Source organism: Maniola jurtina, chromosome 6 (assembly GCF_905333055.1).
Source record: "Maniola jurtina chromosome 6, ilManJurt1.1, whole genome shotgun sequence".
Taxonomy (NCBI): Eukaryota; Metazoa; Arthropoda; class Insecta; order Lepidoptera; family Nymphalidae; genus Maniola; species Maniola jurtina.
This window is the reverse complement of record NC_060034.1, coordinates 13707363-13728957: the sequence shown is the minus strand read 5'-3', so window position 1 is coordinate 13728957 and position 21595 is coordinate 13707363. Positions and strand designations below refer to the sequence as shown.

Below are 21595 nucleotides of genomic sequence, written 5' to 3'. Positions count from 1 at the left end.
AAATATACTTAATACTTTTTTGAAAACAGCAATCAATAATAAAATATAGAAAAGAATATATTTTGTATTAAGAGCGTTGAAGCATGAGCTTGGAACACAAGTTTAGGTATTTACCCGAGGTTCTTTGTTTGTTTCCGTGAACGGACGTACCCAGCGCAGTTTAGTTTATAACAAACCGTTTTGATCCTAGACGATTTTCAAACAGATTATTTTTTCAATATTTTTAAGTATGTGGTGTTAGTTTGTCGTTTTTTTCAAAACAATGATGTTTTTTAAAACAGTGTATTGTCTTTATATAAAACTTATAATTGTAGTCAGTACTTAATACTAATCTTTTATATACTTGTGTAAGTATAAGAGAGTCAAGAAATTATACAAAATTCAACTTTCCTTATACATATTTACGAAAATATGGTTCATGCACAGTATAAATAGTTACACCTACTATAATAATTTTCACACATATATTTATAAAGGCTAAAATAAATGTGAAATCCGTCTAAAATTTAAACAGTCTTAAATATTTAATTTGCAATATTATCAAAAATATAATGCAATGCTAATACTCATAAAGACATTGAGCATTTTTTATTTATTTATGATCCTTTACAATCTTTTCAAATTTTATTGTTAGTACTAAATCGTACTTACCGTAAGCGCAAGACAATGGACAGTACAATGAAAGGGATTAACAGGTACAAAAATGCAGATGTTACACTTGAGTAGGTATTTATTCATCGAAAATAAGTGCATTGCTACACGAGTAAGCTAGGGATACAAAAACAAAATAAGATAAAGTTCAAAACTAAAAGTACAAAAACCCACCTACTACTTTTAAAGACTTCACCGCAGATGATTGATTTATATTTGAATATGTATAAATTATTATATACATGTATTCGAAATTTTCATAGTAACTGCTATGATTTGATATCAAACTCGACCCATCTATTTCAAGTTTATTTTTTCTCGATATACATTTCTTTTTCATGTCATGTGTAGGTAAACCAATTTCAATATACTTTTTGGGTTTTGTAGGTTATATCTCTTACATTCGTTTTGATTATAATAAGTTCTTTTATGACATATCGGAAAATTTTATGACATATGACAATATACACACGGAATGGTAAAGCGAAGCCAAAGAGAGATCTCATTTATCAAAATTTAATGTGCAGTTTGGCAGTAATAAGTGAATCGATGAGCCAATAAACAAACAAATACGCAACACAACACGTGACAGGTTGTGATGGCAATCAGAGTGAGGACGCCCCGCACACCCACACAATCCCTGGGCTAATCCGGTGCGGGATAGCGCGGGTGACGTACGGGTGTGCAGAACGTCCCCCGCCTCATACCTCGATTGCCATCTCGACCTGTCACGTACTATACATAGCTCCCGAAAACTCAGTCCTCTCTTAGTTACATACTATAATATTATAAATGCGAAAGTGTGTCTGTCTGTCTGTCTGCTACGCTTTCACGGCTCAACCGCTGAACCGATTTTGATGAAATTTGGTACCAACTTAGGATATTTTCCGGGAAAGGACATAGGCTACTTTTTATCCCGGAAAAACAAACAGTTCCCCCGGGATAGCACGCTGTGTTTCACGCATTTGTCGTTCAATAACTCCGCAACAGAGCTACGGTTTGACGGCATTTTTTGCACAGACATAATTGAAGACGTAACAAGTGATACAGAATACTTTTTTTCCAAAATAAACAAACACTACCTAAACCGCTAGGATATGGAACGCCCTTCCGGCGTCAGTTTTCCCTTCCACCTATAATATGGGTATCTTCAAGTCAAGAGTGAATAGGCAACTTCTAGGCAAGCGCGCTCCATCTTAGGCTGCATCATCACTTGCTAGCAGGTCTGATTGCAGCCAAGCGCTAGTCTATATAATTTAAAAAAAAAACAGTTCCCAAGGGACAGCACGCTATTTTTCACGCATTTGTCCTACAATAACGCCGCAACAGAGCTACGGATTGACGGCATTTTTTTGCGTAAACATAGTTGAAGATCTTGCAAGTGATATATGCTACTTTTTCCAGAAAAAACAAACAGTTCCCACGGGATAGCATACTATTTTCTCGTATATTTGTCGTTCAATAACGCCACAACAGAGCTATTTATTAACGTCAATTTTTTGCATTGACATAGTGGAGGATCTAAAAAGTGAAATAAGCAACTTTTCTCTCTAAAAATCAAACAGTTCCTGCAGGATAGCATGCTATCGTTCAGGCATTCGTCATTCATTAACGCCGCAACAAAGCTACAGATTGACGCTTTTTTTGCAAAGACATAGCTGAGAACCTAATAAGTAATAAATGAGACTTTTTCTGCCGAAAAATATGGACACTTCCCACGGGATAGCATACTATTTTTCACGCATTTGTCGTTCAATAACGCCATAACAGAGCTACGGATTGACGGCATTTTTTGCACAGACATAGTGAAGAATCTAAAAAGTGAAATAAGCTACTTTTCTCTCTAAAAACCAAACAGTTCCTGCAGGATAGCATGCTATCGTTCAGGCATTCGTCATTCAATAACGCCGCAACAGAGTTACGGATGGACGCTTTTTTTGCAAAGACATAGCTGAGAATCTAATCACACTAATATTATAAAGGAGAAAGTTTGTATGTGTGTGTGTATGTTTGTTACTCCTTCACGCAAAAACTACTGGACAGATTGGGGTGAAATTTAGAATGCAGATAGATTATACCATGGATTCGCACACAGGCTACTTTTTATCCCGGAAAATCAAAAAACTCCCACGGGAATTTTAAAAAACCTACATCCAAGTGAACGAATTCGCGGGTATCAGCTAGTCACATCACACTAATATTATTAAGGCGAAAGTTTGTATGTGAGTGTGTGTATGTGTGTGTGTGTTTTTGTAACTCCTTCACGCAAAAACTACTAGGCGGATTGGGCTGAAATTTAGAATAGAGATAGATTATACTCTGGTTTAGCATATAGGCTACTTTTTATCCCGGAAAATCAAAGAGTTCCCACGGAATTTTTAAAAAACTACATCCACGCGAACGAAGTCGCGGGCATCAGCTAGTAAGTAATAAATGCAACTTTTTCTCCCGAAAAATATTATATGAACACTTCTCGCGGGATAGCATCCTACTATTTTTCACGCATTTGTCATTCAATAACGCCACAACAGAGCTATGAATTGACGTCATTTTTTTAGGGTTCAAGCAAAAACGGAACCCTTATAGGATCACTTTGTTGTCTGTCTGTCTGTCTTTCCGTCGTGTCTGTCAAGAAACCTATAGGGTACTTCCCGTTGACCTAGAATCATGAAATTTGGCAGGTAGGTAGGTCTTACAGCACAAGTACAGGAATAAATCTGAAAACTGCGAATTAAAAAAAAATGTTTCAATTTTCAAACTAAGGTAACTATACCTAGTGGGGTATCATATGAAAGGACTTTACCTGTACATTCTAAAACAGGTTTTTATTTATTTTTATGCATAATAGTTTTTGACTTATCGTGCAAAATGTTGGAAAAAATAGCCGAGTACGGAACTCTTAGTGCGCGAGTGTAACTCGCACTTGGCCGGTTGTTTTGCATAGACATAGTCGAGGAAAAAGTATTATAGACTACTTTTCCTTTCAAAAAAAAAACAAATAGTTCGCGCAGGATAGCATGCTAAAACACATGATAAAATAACTTAGGCATTGCATAAAATATTGTAACAAACCTCAATTATTATTAAAACCTTGAATCACGCGAGTGATGCCGCGGGTAATAGCTAGTTCAAAAATAAAACCATCATAAAGATCCACGAGGGATGACCACGTGCAAATGATAGTAATTATCCTATTGTTTCAGGTGTTATGGTAGAGTGTACAATGTATATAACCAAAATCTAAATACAAAATACCGTACTAATGCTGTAAAAGACAATAAACTAATGCTATTATGCAAATGAAAAAAAAGAAATCATAATGGAATACAAGAAACCGCGCTAATGCCATAAAAGGACGATGAATCATCAAAATTTTATTTAGCGGCTAGGACAAATAGCAAGGCTATTGGGATATAGCATTGTCAGCCGGTAATAACTGTAAAACTATAAGCCTTTAAGAATATTTGATTCTGAAAAATTATAATTCTAGTCAATAACTAATTATACAAAATTCAACTTTCCGTTTATTTAAAAACATGGTTTTCCTTATCACAAACGGTATAATGAAACCTTGAGTATTGAGTTTTACATATTTATAAAAGCTCTTGAAATAAATGTGAAACCCATGTAAAATTTAAACAGTTAAAAATTTATTTTTTAGAAATTATTAAAAATATAGATCAATGCCACTGCTCTGATAGGCATTGATCTATTCTCTACCGAAATCGCGTTTTACATTTTTTTTCAAATTTTGAAAATTAAATTATTCCCTTTCAATGACAGGGAACAATAGATACCAATGCAGCTATTTGCTCGAGGCAATACTTATTTATTAACTAGCTGATGCCCGCAGCTTCACCCGCGTGGATTTAGGTTTCTAAAAATCCCGTGGGAACTTTTGATTTTCCAGGACAAAAGTAGCCTATCCGTAATAGCCCGTCCCCGGGATGCAACGCATTTCTGTACCACGTAAAAAACATCTAAACGGATGATCCTTTAAAAATCCCGAGGGATCACCAGGATTTAGGAATGCAATTCCTTACAGCATCATATAAACACAATTTAAAAATATACAAAAAGTTTTAATCTATCTTTAAGAAAAAATAGCGAGTATTAAAAATACCTAGTATTGAGAAGTGATAGTCGCACTACAATTTCAGGTAAATCGTAAATAATCCGATAACAATTGCTAAGCAAACAAGCGTTACGTCCGTTCTCGGAGAGGCCTCGGCCGATACTAATTTCCTAGTTCAATTTACTATTGCTTGTTGCACGGTTTTGTAGTGTGTTTCAAGATTATTTTTTGGAAACAAATATTAATTAAATTTAAATATTTTTTTTCTGTTTATATTGCAAATATGTTCTTCTTTAATGAGTACTTAGTTTTATTTATAAATGAAGAAAAATAACCCACCTAAATGACAGTTTTATGTGTCTGTAGTTTTATGAAATTATGACTTTTTTGTTTGAAGTTTTATAATGTAAAAAATGCCAAACAAAAGATTTGGTTCTGTCATCTTATTAGTTCAGGACCTTTTCTTTGGTAAATATATCTCTTTGTGAGAATCGACCAAGTAACTTTTGATGTAGTGAACTTCAAAGATGACACGAAATCCAAAATTCAGTAATAGTCTTTTGGTATTTTAGGCAATAAAAGATAAACTATGAATAAATTGCAAAATGTTGTCTGTCAATTTAATAAAACAGGAAATATTCTACAAAGTAGTATATACATGTTTTACATAAATGCAGTGTTTAATAAAATATAGGGGGGCAAAATGGCTTAAGAATAGCTCATGCCGGTTCAACACTCTTAATACAATTTGATTTCTATTTGCTATAGTACAATTTAGATCTTTATTTAAAACAGTGCTAGATCAGTAGTTCAATTCCGACAAACCTGTATCAATTACAATCTCAATAAATTTTGTGATTGGCTGAATTTATAGTATTTTTACTGCTGTCAACAATGCATTTGGACTTCGTCTGTGTTGGTGTTAGCTGGCGGGCGTGCTCTGCCTTTTTGGAGTGTTTTTTTTTGTTAAAACTGACTGGAAAGCGCTCTAAGGGGGTGCCGTGCGTATGTCGATGAGCGCCGGCACAGACGGGGTCCATACTTGTATAGTTTAACTAACTTGTTACAAATAACAACAAACTTGACATTGGCTAATCTTTGTAAAGCCAGACGATAGAGAGAAAAAAAACAATGCATTTTAGCGAATAGTGTCAGAATGTCGGCCAATCTTGATCTTGAATCTTGAAAATTGATTGCGATCGTCACACTAGCAGTCAAGCTAGCGCAGTAGTGGGGCTCACAGGTCTCAAATAAAATACATAAATTCTGTAGAATTTTATTGAGTAAAATTTTTTGTAAGTAAGTATATCTGTTTCTAAAAACGTAAAATAAATCACTCTCAGCTTTCACTAGACTAAACAGACTATCCATTTACCATTTCATATTGCAATAGGCGGGATAAACTTACAGACAAAAATTCTTATGACAGTTACAAACAATGTAATTGATGTAAATTAATTTTGATCTTATCTTACAGATTTTTTGACAGATAATTCCTAATTTCATTTTAAAACCCACTTGGCAAAAATAAATATACTACTTATTAATTTTTTTTAGCTATTGTACATTTTTGTATTATAAAAATTTTACTCTCGATACTCTATTCTGATTAATTATTATTTTGTCGACGAATTTTGTCCACTTAAAACTTATTAACATATGCAATTTCCAGAGCGGGAGTCATGGTATATTGTTTGTAGGATGTTTGATTAAAACAGGTAACTGGCAAGGTGGGTCAGACTGTTTTAGCGGACATTTTTTAAATTATTATTTATTCCGCTTAAGAAATAATATGTTCTATTCATTCTCCTAACTCATCTTAATATTAGTGTAAATGGTTCATCAGTGTATTAACCGACTTCAAAAAAGTACATCAATATATCTTCCTAGACTTCTCAAAGTCATATCAATCAATCAGTCAATCCGATGATATTATATGAGCATGCAAAATAGGAAGTAAATAGGTACCTCCTACCGCATTAGGGTCACATTTGTAGAACGCTCCCTCTTCTACTTTCGTGGTTTTGTGTCTTCTGTCTCACTCATCAACGAGAACGCATTTTATACGCAACGCAATGAACGCAACATAACATATGAAATAAAATATATAAATCGGACATTTCAAACTTCATCAGACATATTATGTTAAATTGGGAGTACAAATCATCTTTATTATTCGTGAATTTTCCCTTGTCCCATGTTTTCTATGTTTGTTCGTGGTAAAAACGTTTTCAGCGCCGTGTGTCGCTTACGCGCTTCAGAAAGATCTTATAAGTGAATTTTTAGCTAAGGAAAATCCTTAGCTAAAGGAACTCATGAGAGTCCTGATTCACTTACTGACACATCAAAGACGCCCAGCCCAAAACTTAATTTAATTTAAAACAACAACTTAATTTATTTATTGTTAACAAAATCACAAAGAGTAAGAGTACAGAGCGCACTTAAAAAACTTAAAATTGTCCTAAAAACTGAAATTTTGCATAGTGGTTCCCTTTAAAATGTAGGCAAGGAATAAGGTCGGCTCCCTCAAAATGCCCATAAGAGCGAAGCAGCTGGCGATTTCTAGTACACTGTAGATCTCGATCTCGAGATTTTGAAAATGTATTTATTGAAGTCGGTTATGACCATAATTAACTTTTTCTATTTTAGTTTATTATTTTTCATTTTAGAGGATTTGATGCACAGATTCAAATGAGATGATGACTAAAAAAACTGTCCCCAATTAGATTATACAAGAGGAGGCAAAAATACGATGCAGCAATTTTTTTGGACAAGTCTGCTATTATTGGAAAAGGCACTTTATGATTTTTGTTTACGATAATATTGATTTATTATTCGTTAGGATTTTTTAATATTTTGGCCTGATAGATGTGTTGATAAAATTTGAGAGCCCAAAAAAAAAAACTATTTTTCGTATACAGTCCACTTTTTTCACGAGCTCCATAAATTACAAATTAAATTACATCTTTAAATAGCAAACAGCATCATTATATTATTAATTTTTATTTCAAGATTTGTGCAAAGGATCCTCTACATTTCCCATTAAACTTAAATTATTTTGCCTAGTTTTAACTAGGGATCACGTGCATCTCTTTTGTAATACCAAAATATTATTATTTTGGACAAAATTACGGTCAAAACTTTTTAAAACTTATAATTTTTTCATAGAATTGGCATACCGTACCTGCCTAAGAAAATTCTCAAAAAGAGAATTAACAAAACTAAATTTTAAGAATTCATTCATTTTCAATTTATAAATGGTATGCAACTGATCCTTAGGCCTGAGTTATTCCTAAGTTGATGTCGCTCGCACATTTGAACAGATTTTGTATGTTATCACCACACATGATGCTGACAATGCTGATGTCGTCGGCGCAGCACAAAAAGGTTGCGCGACCGATGTAAGCGTCCGACATCAGCGTAAGAAGAATTCAGGCCTTAACAATTTTCGTTGCTTCTTGAGGGTAGCAATGCAATGTGCTTGACCTAGTGATCATGCACATGGCTTGGTTACCAAATGGCACAAAAAAGCTTTTTTATGCATAATGTGAAAAAATATTGTTGTAGCTATCATACAGATGGGTCCGAACTCCGAATCCAAAAACATTATTAGGGTGGTTTTCTACTGAAGCGAAGCGGAGTGGAGAAGTGTTCAATAGATCGATCGGGTTATTGTTAGATGACGTGATAAGTTAATTATTACGCCATCTCTTAATAATCGGATCGGATCGAAACACACGTCTCTACATCAGTGGAAATGCACCCTAATGTTTGGCATGCAAACACTTATCATCTACTGGGCCACACAGAAGCAATCAAATTGGATGAGTTGCTAGCATTTATAAATTGAATTCTTTGATTTACAATTTAACGTACTTACTAGACTTTCTACAGCCAAAAATTTTTTTTTGTTGAATACACTAATACAAGCCTAATTTAAAATCTAACTTATATCAAAGAGGGTCATCATAATATGAAAAACATCCATTGTCGTTGTACCCTATTAGTTATATATATTAGTCTATTTTGTTTTGTTTTGTTTTTATTACAATATTATATTGCTGTAAGTTACTATTACTTCAGATGCTCTTTGTTGCAAGTTGGATATAAATTATTACACTCACAATTTATAAAGTTCTTGCTAGCAATTCGAAGGGTTGCCTGCCCAGTTACTTTCCTTTCTATGACCTGTCACTTGAGCTTTGACATTAAAATGTTTCTAATTCTGTTGTACACAGTCTCTAAACTAAACTGACAGGTCTAAGGCTGAGATCTATAGAGCGCACTTTGACTTTGCTCAGATAAGTTTCAGTTAAAACGAGACAGATTTATGCCAGTGATATAACGCTGTCTCGTTCTAAGCCTACGCTTAGTCAAAGTGCACTCTAGAAATCTCTGCCTAAATCTAGAGGAATTCTTTTTTGTGTATTAGGGATACCATTTAGACCTGTCATTTTATTTTAGTTCAAAGTTTGTTTACAACAGCTTTAGCCACAACATCTAACCATTATCATCATTGTATCATGCTTGTAGATTCCATTTTCTATCATTTTCTTTTAGCAAGCATTTTAGCTGGCATGATTTCATATGACACTTCTACTTCCATCATAGATGATAGATAAATGTATCGTCTATAATTTGGAAAAAAACGCTTTTTCTGTTTTTCTTTCTATCTAATTTTACTATGGGCGTTGCAACCTGTTGAACTGCAAACACACTCCCAAAAAGAAATCTAAGTTAATAAAAAGATTTCGACATATTATATGTGTTAACAAATTACTTTCAGATGGCGTGGAGTTGTGTACTTCTGTGTTTTTGCAGTCACATTCTGTGTGGCGAATTGTCCTTCAAGTTTTAAAATCGAAATTTGAATTCCAGGATCGACGACGAGTGGGTTCCGGAGAATGAGGTGAAGAGAGTGAAGAGGGTGGAGATATGCCACCTTCCCGCTCACACCAAGGTGTTGCTGTACGAGCAGTTTTGCAGTTCTTATCGCAAGACCCCCTCGCCGCCCCCTACGAGGAAAGCCCCCGTCGTGACGTCACAACCCGTCCGCCTGATGCCGACCCGACAGTGCACGTCCTCGAGACTCCTGAACAATTTAATAGCGAAGCAAAAGAAGGAAACCTACAGCTGCAACGCTACAAATATGCCAATGGAATATAAGGAGGAAGACAGAAGCGAGAAGGTCGAGGTGAGCGGCGCGAAGAAAAGGAAAATGGGAAGACGGTACGGCGGTAACTCGTTCTGGCCGTGTGGACGATAAATTACGAAGTTTTCGGGATTGTGCTACACTATCGTCGTGTATTAAGATTACTTTCGTTATTTTAATTTCTGGGACCGACCGTCTCTATTCGACGGGCACATTTTGGATTATTATAGGAACTTGACGAAGTCTTACGGACGGATATTGGGGAAGCCACGACGAGTAATGTAGTGACGTCCGAGACAGATGTTGATTCTCCCGCGGCGCGGCCGTAGCGGAATAAATATTGATGACAAGACTGATACTTACTTTTTACTATCGATATCGGAACCGCGATCTCGAGCCTCGGCTTCCGGTATCGGGCGAACAAACTTGTATATAGTTAGGTGGAAATGTAAAAAGGTTAGGGTTGATACGACGTGTACATTGGGCGGTTTAGTTTAATATTCGACTTCGGGATCACCGGAGGGTAGCGGACGGATTAGTCTGAGTAGTCGTAAGTTAGGTTGTAAGGAGATGACGACCAGCGATTTAGTATCACTGCCAATTGTAAATAGTATAGTTTTAATAGTTGGAGCGCGATTTTATTTCGGGCTTATGTTTTCGCCTTGTTCGGGGCGCGTCTCGCTTTCGCTTCCGAGGGGAAGGAGGGGGTTTTATGCCGTTCGGTTAAGCGTGATCGAGTATCACCAAGTGCCTCTATTAGCACACTGGGCTGCCCATAGACTACACATCTATTGAGACAGAACTCGTACCAATAAACGAATCTTAAATGGACGTTAATCATTCCCTTTCACTTTCGCACTATACTTGTGTAGTATGTGAGTGAGACGGAATGATAACACCGCTTCGTTTCGTTATTGGCACGAGTTATAATTAGTGTACTTTTAGCATTTACTTTTTTGCAATTGCATTTAAATGTTGTAGTCTTTTAAATTGCCCTTTAGCATGAAAAATGTGACTGTCACATGGCTACAATCGCAAATTGTAACTGAATTTATAATTTTGCTGCAATCGTGCATTTTAGCCAATAGTGAGAGATTGTAAGCCAATAGGAGATGATTGCGATTGTCGCACAGTAGCTGTCCAATTTTGGTGCTAGGCCACCCGAGTCGTATTCTATGGACAGCCCTATACCATAGCAGTGTTCACTTTATATCAGGTTTACCGCGTAGTCATATCGACGCAGATAGTTTTAGAGTCCAGTGTAACGATCCCTTTATACCCGTTTCGTGTATATCGTATATGTTTTCGAAGGAATCAACAACTGTCTGACATCGATAATAATAATCGATCAATGTTTTGTTGGCGCATCACTCTATTATTGGTACATTGTTTGAAATAATTGGTATGGAAGTATTTTAACAAAGGTAGTTCTTTCAACTTCTTATTAGGATTTTTAGAGATTACCCAAAATCTTTGCCTCTATAATTTTAGAGTTGATGAATACAACCGTAATTAGATATTTTCAATTTGAAAATTATTATTTTTTTAAAAGAATACTGACTATCAATATTAATATATGAACGAAATACCGAGTCGCTATTAAAAATGATGAAATTGCGTTAGATCATCATTCAACAATTTTTCATATTCAACCAATCGAGTCGCTAGTAAAAATCATGAAAAATTGCGCTAGATCATCGATTGAGACTGCGCGCGCGCTGATCATAAGTATTACATACATATTTTTCATTTCAACAAGTTACCCTAGAGTGATGCGGTACACACAATCACTGCCATTTAAAGTTGTATTCGGTTGCATCGACAACTTAACAGTTAGCAATAAACGATTTGTGATAAGATATAACTTGAATAGTTAAAAAGGTGAAAACGGCCGATATTCATTCATTTCCACGCACAAGATGTTTTTAGCCGTGTTTTGTAATACAAGTACAGTACTACCACTTTTATATGTTACTCCGATGTACCTGCGCAGCAATGTAAATTTTGAATGGCGGGAAAATATTACAGCCAATCATAGCACGCGTCCGTCTGTTATTGGTCTACGCGCCATGTTTTGTAAGCGCGAATTGTGAGCAAGATACCAAGAGTCTATTGTTCTTGTGTTTAAAATCTTAACGTCAAGCCATAAGGTATATATTTCATTGGCGTACTCGGTTTTAGTCGACATACTCGTAAGATTTTCGTCGTCATTTTTCTGCGCAAAGGAATTTTGCCGATGCGACTTATGAAAGTAGTAGTACTCAATAGCATAGCCGTTTTGTAGTGTTAGGGAGTTCATAGCCGTGGTTTAGAAAGGCGCTCATCCCATAGCTAGAGTTCTACAAGTTCTGAGTTCTGGATTCCGCAGTCTAAGCCGACCAATCAAAGACCAATATGTCAAATTTACTTCTTGTCTTTAACCGTCATTTTGACTGTATTTATTTTGGCAGCGGAACACAAAACGGAACTTCGAACCCAAATGCGACAATTTTGAGACAATTTTGATGAAATAAACTTTACCACATATAGTACAATAGTTTTACGAACATATACGTAATGATTTCACATTTTTATAATATTTAACTTTAATGAAGCCTGCAACCTTAGAACTGTCAGTGTTTTATGATAACGCAAGGGCGTATATACATCAATGATTTCAATTCTGACTTATTCAACATTCAAAGGAAAAGTATGCAGGAATTCGATTTTTCTTTTAATATATCAATGAATGAAGTTCGAATGATTTATAACGAGACAAATCGAGTGTTTACTGGATTAAGGCTTCGACGGATACTTTGGCATTGTTCAGATAGTTAAAACGAGACAGCTTTATGTTGAAACATATATTTGTCTCGTTTTACCTGTATTAAGTGTTAGCTAAGTTATATAAAGCTCTATAGATCTCAGTATGAAAATTTGGCGAACGAATTACAAGAAGTAAGAACACGTCTTCAGCTAAATAAGATCGTGAGGTGTTCATTTTTGAAGCATTGGCCGTTGTGTTCTGCCTCTCTCGCTCATACAGGCTGTTGTCCATTTGAGTGAGCGAGACTTGAAATATGAGACCTTTTGCTTTTGAAGTGCAACTTATTGCCCGTTCGTAAATGGCTTTGCTCCAAAAAAATTGTCGATTTGGATATTTATATGAAATCGGTTAGATACATTGTCTTGAAACATGACAAAGGACTTCCGGCGCTATGTACACCAGACAGTTTAGGTGTTAACATTTTTGATGGCCCTTATACAGACGTCGATGCCTTTTTAGCCCTAAGGTATAATATTATACAAGTGCATGTTAAATGTTAATGGACGCTTATATGAATTTCTTGATGTACGGTTACAATTTCTACAATTTGCCAAACTTTTAGAGAATTTTATAGTTTACTTTTTTTAAAAGATAGATCTTTAAAACAAGAGTGAATATGGCAAACGCATCCAATTTGTCTATAAAAACGGATAAAAAATTATGATTTTTTTAATAAGACCCGTAGTATAAAGGTTTATCACAAGTAGGTACGTCCTCTTTAGAATAAGTCGTTCGTACGTCAAAAGTCGTATAAGCGTCCAAGTTTACAATATTGTGTTCCGTGCTCACGCGATCTCGCTAGTATTTTTAGTTAGTGCCTGTAGTGTTAAGTTAGGACGAATTGCGAAATCGGTGCGTCGAGCCATCTCTACAGCCTGCCTCTCAACTGTGTAAGAAAAACGTATTCATCGTAATAGGTAGCATATTCCCTTGCCCTTGATTGGCTGTGAAAAAATATAAACAGAAAGAAAGAAAAAAAAGTTTTCTTTTTGAGAGCTGTGCCACACATTACCAGCTATGCCTACGGGTTAGGTTATCCCGGCGTCTCTAATACTTGAGCATTAAAGTTAAAAGACCTCAAGCAGAAGAAGTGCCGGAATAAACTGTGCCATGTGTGGCACAACCAGAAAGAAAGGAAATCCTAACTCAGGATAAATGCTGTATGCCTTGCACATATACAAAAACATACCGCGCTGGTTTAACAGCGAAACAACCAATCAAAGAGCAGAATTTGCTGTCGATAACGATAACGATGAATAGGTACGTTTTCCTTTCACAATCGGGAAGCTGATCAGATACAGCGCGCGACGAAAATCATGTACGTATGCAGCACGGCAGGATAGGTTGAATGCGTCACGACAGCGATGCTAAAGCAATGCGGCTCCCTAGAGTTAGTATGCGTTTTTACAGCTCGCCAATATTGATAGAATTCGTTGCAATACTTAACGTCTAAGTAAAATAGACCTTAACGATCTTGTTTTAAAGCTCAAGTTCGACATTTTGCAGGATAAATCAAAAAATATTATGCATAAAAATATGTTTTAGAATGTACAGGTTATGATATCACATGTGATATCATACCTTTCGTATGATATCACACTCGGTATTATACAACTTGTCCAAACATGTTTAACTTTAATTGTTACTGAAATAGTTGACTGTGACAGACGGACGGACGGAAATATCGCGTAAGAGTTCCATTTTTACCATTTTTGTACGGAGCCCAAAAAAAATAGCCCAACAAATTATATTTCGACACTCGAACTCTATCAACGTTGGCGAGAGGCAAAATCTCATACTATCCCTACCGCAGTGTGACGTGTTTCTTACACTTGGTACCTATCGCGACGCTTCTTCGAAGGTTTTGCAAAAACAAATTATTGGAAAAGCCGTGAGAAAGCCTCGTGCTGATTGCCCTTGGGCTGCCGCCGTTGCGCGTTTTGTCTGAAGGTTCAAGTGATGTGCGCTTCTCAGGTGGGTAGGAAAGGGAAAGGTATATGGTTGTAGGTTCAATTGTTAGTGTAAAGCGCCCTCTAGCGTTAAATGTAAATGGAGTCGGAATTGGGAAGTAAGCGAATTATTGTAATGGAAAGGTTGCCGGCTAGGAGTATAAAGCTGGTTACACATCTAACATGCGTCGCACGCGCCGAATTTCTTCAGAGCGTCGGTGTGTACGGATTACGTCATTTGCGTTTTAAATGAACTAGGTATCAAAAACTTTCGGCGCGTATGGTGCGGTTGTAGGATGTGAAATTAACTTATCGTAAAGGTCCGATTGGCTGACTGGTTAAAATGATAAAAATGTTCCAACGTTTCGTTTGTCAGTCTAAACGGGCCTTAGGGTTATTGACTATTACCTAAGCTATATGTACATAAAATTCGGTCATCTATAACTCCTGCCAATAAAAAACGAAGAAATCGAAAAGAAGCTGTGCTAATCTTTCCCTCTCACTTACACACTATAACTGTGTATCACGTATGAGGGAGGCAGAATGATTAGCACCGCTTGTTTTCATTTCTTTAATGACATAATACTATATAATATGATGGCTCTAAATTGGACGGTTTAAAAAAATTTGGTGGTTGGGTCTTAAAATTTTTAATCTCTTATACACTGTAACTTCTGTTTCTTAGGATACCTTTTAATTGAAGCGAAGATGATTGGACGGGAGCGGGGACATGTTGGTTCGACCAAACAAATTATTATTTATAGCTGACCCGAATAATTTATCACCAATCAATAATAATCTATTTGGGCCGTCCAAAATATCCCTTCCGCGTCACTTCAGTGGAAATGTACCCTTTTGTTGCGGCAATTTTCAAAAATAGTCAATTTCCCTATTAAAGCTGGCTTGTATGTGAATTTGTAAATTCGCTTATGTAAAAGAAAGTGTAACTAGAGTACGTTCAGGCTTGTATAAGCCTATCCTTGTCACTAACGAGGCGTAGAAAAGAGACGGCAGTATGCAGTCTTGAACATACTCCTTGTAGGTTCTGCACCCAAAGGAGTGTTAGGAAAATTTCAGTAGTCAAGTTGGTGCCTGAGTGTCGGTGGATTGATGGCTATTGTATGGTGTTTACTTATGGTCTGTTTCGATGTAATTTGTAAGGAAATATAATAAAAAATTGAAAAAACTAGCTTTTCGATAACGAGTTTTGAATTTATCGAAGTAATATTTTAAAAAAGTATTGATAAATATTAAAATGTAAGTAGGTACTAACTACATTAGAGTCGCTTAAAGGTTTTGATACGTCGAGTAAAAGTAATGATGAAAGTGAAATAAACTATAGATTCACAAGCAATAATGTATTTAATTATAGTAGTTTGTTTACTTTTGTATCGAATTAGATTGAAACAGGTTATACGTATAGATTCTTTTTGGAAAGCTTCCAATGAACTGATTATTTTTTATTAAATAAATTAAAATTCAATTAGATTAATTTTTATTTTTCGTCAGCACTGATGGGTGCCATATTTTATTGGCTCACTTTTATATAAATTAATTTAATAGTCAAATTCGACACCAAATTCAGAAAGACAAAATTATAGGTTTTCATTCGTATAGTGATCGGCAGACATCTTGAAAAATGCGCAGTAGTTGATTTTTAGGTCTTTGACGGCATTTTTACCACGAGAATGCACGCCATTGGTTGATTTTAAACCTTCGTTGCCCCACTACACCGCTTTTTGTTCAAGATGTCTGCTGGTACCTATATCCATATAATTTTGTGGACTTTATTTGATCTCAATGTGCGAGTAATCGGCAGGGGAACGGATTCCGTGTTTGCATGTGTGACGTCCAGGCGAAGAGAACAGCGTCGAATTCTTGTCTTTCTTCCCAGATATTAACGCTTAGGTCATTAAAGTACAATATATAGCATAAAAAATCGGTTACATTTTAATTAAATGAATACAATATGACGAGTAAACTAAAGAAATAAATCGAAACGACTGAGCAACGTTAAAGCGCTCTACAAGTGTCTTAAGACACTGTTAAAAAGTGTTATACCGCTGCATAAATCTGTCCCTGTCTCAAAGTGCGCTCCATAGATTTCATCGTAATTTTTACGGACAGACACCATAATATTTTATACTTTAATGATCGAAAGGTATCGGATTTAATCGTGTTCATGCCACATAGCCGATGTGAACTTTTGCCTTTACATAAGGAAGTAATAAACATATTTAAATCTAGCGAGTTGACGCTATTCTCGGCACTTGGACGCGAATGATAGAGTCGAGAGCTCGAAAGTCATAATTTGGTACTGGTACGCAGAGCGTGAACTAAGGCCTATACAACGCTTGAGTACAAATTTAATTTTGCTATAATTTTAAGAATCTACTTTGGAAACTTTTAAATACCGGATACCTTAGTGTTAGCTTAGCCGTTTTGTTAGGCAGATTAATATTTTGTGATCGTGAACTTTGCCGGCGGGCAACCGACTCAGGGCCTTTTCACAATACTTGCAATGCGACGGGGCATAGTGGGAATTCACGTGGGAATGGCACTGTTGCTACGTCACAACGCAAGTATTGTAATGTGTAGAAGTGCCCTTATATCGGTACATTTGTACGCGAATGCGAGATAACAATAAATATTTTATAATTGTATTAAAATGTTTACCTACACTTGAAGATCGTCAACTGTAATACTGTAACTACCAGTCGCTTAGATTGTTAAAAAATATATATCGAAGATTTGGGCATTGGCAGTGAAAGGGCCGTAGTAAATAAACTAAAGGCACTCCAAAAAGTTCCCTGCCGGTTCCGAAATTTTTGATATGTGTTAAAAATTAATATTTTATCACTGCCACAATAGTCATAGAGAATTGTGTCGCGAGTTATGTTTTGTCGCGTAGGAAGGCGCGTGCCTTCACCTAGACTTGCTCAGCAAAATAAGTTTAATCTAAGTTATGATGTAATTCCTTCTCTGCGGCGAAAGGATCGCTCAGTTTTATGAATAGTGTATTCGGGGAGCACTGTATAGTAAAAGGTTTTACATTTCGCCAACGTTGATAGATTTAAGAGCGTCGAAACCGGTCAACGTTAAAATGAAACGGACCTTAACTCTCTTGTTTTGAAACTCAAATTCATTCATATATCTACAGCAAGCGGAATCCGTGCGAAATTAAAATCGGTGGTATTGAATTATTAATTTTAAATCAAGGAGGTTTAGATCCATTTCACTCTGATGTTATTGTGTGTCGATGTTTGAACTCAATCAACGTTGATGAGATGTAAAATCTCATACTAAAGCTGAGATCTACAGAGCGTACTCTGACTTTGCTCAGACTTAAGTTTCCGTTCAAACGGAAGCCTGTCTTACTCGTATGTCAGCGATATAACGCTGTCTCGTTTTAACAATGTCTTAAGTCTGAGCAAAGTTAAAATGCGGTGTAAATCTCAGCCTAAGACCACCGATCGATGCTGTCCTCAACCGACTGTGACTGATACGCATTTCGTTATTTCCTGGGGGGACGGGTGTGTGAAGGCGTGAATCACATTACGGCTGCGAAGCGACGCGTGTACAGAGTAGGGGAGCCGGCCGGCAGGCGGCGCCACTAGCCAACTTAGTCTTGAGATTGTAGAAAATGGTAGACAAATAGCCGCCACTGCGGCCAGGCTTCGCGATGATTGTAAATAGTTAAGTATTTATTGCTAAGTATTATAGCAGAGGTAATTTGCTTCGCGCCTGGGGAGTGAGGCGCCGCGCCCGGCACGGGAACGGCCCGGGCGCGGCTAGTGTGGCGTTCGCGAGTTGTCTCTCAACATGTTTCCTATATGCGTTGCGTTTATTATATGAATGTTCTCCTTTATTGTAAATGTTTGAGATCCGATAGTAAGTACTATGTGGAGCCTGTATCCCGAATAGTGTGCACTACTTATTATATTCAATTTGTAGATATTTAATTATATATAGCATAATGTTTAAATCATTCTTATTTGCTTGGACCCTCGACGGTGGAATCCGAAAGTTGTAAATTATAATTTGGACCCGCGCGCGGGTTATCTACCTCAATTAATTTATCACACATTTGGGCATAATAATAGTGAATGTTACGTTTCTCTCGACCCTTGTAATTTGTTCAATGTAGTGATTATATAAGATTTTTTTAAATACAATAATTTGTCCACATGTCACAAGTACTGTATCTTATAATAAATACATATTGTATGATTGATCATAATGTGTTTTATTTTGCATCACAATCTTCTAACTAAACGTCGAGGCTTCGACGTGACTGGTAGGCGTCTAATGTTAGTACCATTTGACGCAGGTAGCCCTATTTTCTATGATTTTACGCCTAATATTTGACATATCATCGATTCAGAATCAAGCCGAGAGTTCCTGCAGTCTGGTATTGTGGAGACGTCCACCTCGATAGGTGATAGGTTCGATCACGGGCACGCACTCTTCGGAGTGTGCAATTAAATATCACTTAAGGAAACCTGTATGCCTCAGAGTTCTCCATAATGTTCTCAAAGATGTGTAAAGTACTTATGCCGCACTAGGCCAGCGTGGCGGACTGTGGCCTAAACCCTCAATCTGAGAGGAGATTCTTGCTCACTAGCGGACCGGTGATGGGTTGATCATGATGATGATTCGATAAGACAAATACTATCCTACGTCTATTAGGCAATACTACAGCTTCAACAAAACATATGCAATCACAGAATCAATCTAGAAATAGATCTGTGATCCAAACAGATTATGTCCTTTGGGTCTGACTCTGAAATATCTAAAATGTGTACCTAACCATGTTTCTATCATGTCATGCACATAAGAATATCATGTAGGTACATACTTATGTAAGTATGTTTTCTTAGGCAGTCGTTTGATGCGCAATACCTTTGTTATTGGAAACAGATTGTGAAATAAGCGTAATGCTATGCCTTCTATCCAAGAATTTTTATAATAAACATAGGAACCTAGGTATTTACCTACTGTGGATAGAAAAATCTAGATTGATTTCACGCGGACGAAGCCACAAATAATAGGTATAGTTCGCGACAGGTCGAGATGGCAATCGGGGTGAATGAGGCGGGGGGGTTGCACGCGCTATCCCGCACCGGGTTAGCGCGAGGGCTGTGCGGGTGGGTGGGACGTTCCGACCCCGTAGTCATGTCGACCTGTCGCGTACCTACTATAGGTACCTAAGGTATTACTATTCTTGTTAGACTCTTAACACATTGCCTGCGCATATTTTTCGCCGAGTGCCATCGACACTTAAGTGTGACGTGGTGATCCTGTGCCGTCGACACGCATACGCGTTGTTGAAAAAAACAATAAGGTCCAGTCTAGGGGTTTTGTGACAGGTCATAAAAGTAATTGATCCTCAAAGTGTGGAGTGATCCTCAAATAAACCAACTTAGGAATTTTTATTCACCTATTACCTATTTGTGATATTACCTAAGTACCTACCTATTTTCTATTATTCAAATTGGATAGGTAGGTACCTAGGTAGGTTTCGTCTGTAGCAAGTTATAAAAACGTTACCTATAGTAAGAAAGTATTAAATATTTATAGGTAGGTATAATATAATACATTAGCTAAAGCAAAGCCTATCATCTCAATTCTCACCCCATCGCTGAGGCCACAGTCCACCACGCTGGCCAGGGTGGATTGGTTGACTTCACACACCTTTGAGAACATTGTACAAAACTCTCAGGCATGCAGGTTTCCTCACGATGTTTTCTTTCACCGTCAAAGCAAATGATATAATTTAAACGAACGTAACTCCGAAAAGTTAAAAGTGTAAGTATTCCCAGGATTGAACCCCAGATCCCCGATTGAATAGCGCTATTTTTGCATGGATATGTACCTACTAAACTAGTTACTTGATAGTAAAGACCTGGAAATTGGCCTAGGCTAGACTTTTTATCCTGGAAATCAAAGAGTTCCTATGGGATTCAAAAACAAATCATGCGGATCATGTCGCGGGCATCAGCTAGTTGAATTTGAAATAAGAGTAGGGGAAGGTGGTAACTGGTTAGTGAAGAAATCAATCCAGGAATGACGTCAATCTCCAAGTACCTAGAAAATCTGGTCAGTTAGCAATTCCTTTGTTTAACCAAGTAGCTAGGTAGCTACCTAGGAACATGATAGCATTATGGTATCTGCATGTGGTAGTGTTACAGAGCTAGGTGGTGAAACGTACCTACCTAATATTTGTGCAGCGAGAATGCATGGTGGGCGATTCACAGGAAATACGACACTGCAGCTGCCAGGTGCGCCCAACTGCGACCCGCCGTGATGCGATATTAATAAATAATTACCTATCCTAATCATAGAAGAAGAAGATGACTGACTGACATCAACGTATCTACCTTGACATGTCAGTCAGCGTCAGACTCAGATCTAAATCTAGATACTTGCACGCCACGCGGCCATATTTATACCTTAATTAGATAAGTTGCAAAATTCTTAAAAAAAATAGTAAAATAACTGTGAGTGGTGTATGTTACCCTTTCTCGGCCCAACTGCTGAACCGATTTTGATGGGACAGAGATGAAATATCCCGGAAAATCGAAGAGTACCCACGTAGTAATTAAAAAAACTAAGTCGCGGACCACGGTGAGGGCATCAGCTAGTACTTACCTCTGCTTTATAGTTCGCGACTGGTCGACATAGCAATAATTAGGCTAGGGACGCATAGCCACCACGCCAACCCGATGCGGGAAAGCGTAGTGATGGGCGAGTGTGTGTTTCGACTTTTCGCTTACTATAGCTACCTAGTAGGTAGTTGGGGGAAATTGATAATTTGCTTGACGGTACATCTTTTTCGGTAGGGTGGTAACTAGCAACGAAAACATTATCTTAATCGATATCTGTCACGGTTTATGAACTCTTCGGTAATGTTTTCAAGGACGGAAGCTGAACCCTAGATCTTTCATTCATATTAGACCACA

At 37.0% G+C, this 21595-nt stretch overlaps 1 protein-coding gene and 1 long non-coding RNA gene across 4 annotated transcripts in view; one reads left to right on the top strand and one right to left on the bottom strand.

Moving 5' to 3' along the window:
* The window catches only part of LOC123866038 (zinc finger protein jing homolog), a 207626-nt gene extending 190776 nt beyond the window's left edge, over window positions 1-16850 (top strand). For all 3 annotated transcript variants that reach the window (XM_045907355.1, XM_045907356.1, XM_045907357.1), the window contains exon 6: window positions 9605-16850. In XM_045907355.1, the coding sequence (XP_045763311.1) occupies window positions 9605-9992 (388 nt within the window). In that variant the 3' untranslated portion in view covers window positions 9993-16850. The remainder of the gene's footprint in view (window positions 1-9604) is intronic.
* Window positions 1-18867, bottom strand: part of LOC123866054 — a 64659-nt gene extending 45792 nt beyond the window's left edge. Inside the window, exon 1 of the long non-coding RNA XR_006796110.1 lies at window positions 17744-18867. This is a non-coding gene — a long non-coding RNA (uncharacterized LOC123866054). The remainder of the gene's footprint in view (window positions 1-17743) is intronic.
* Window positions 18868-21595: the final 2728 nt, after the last annotated feature.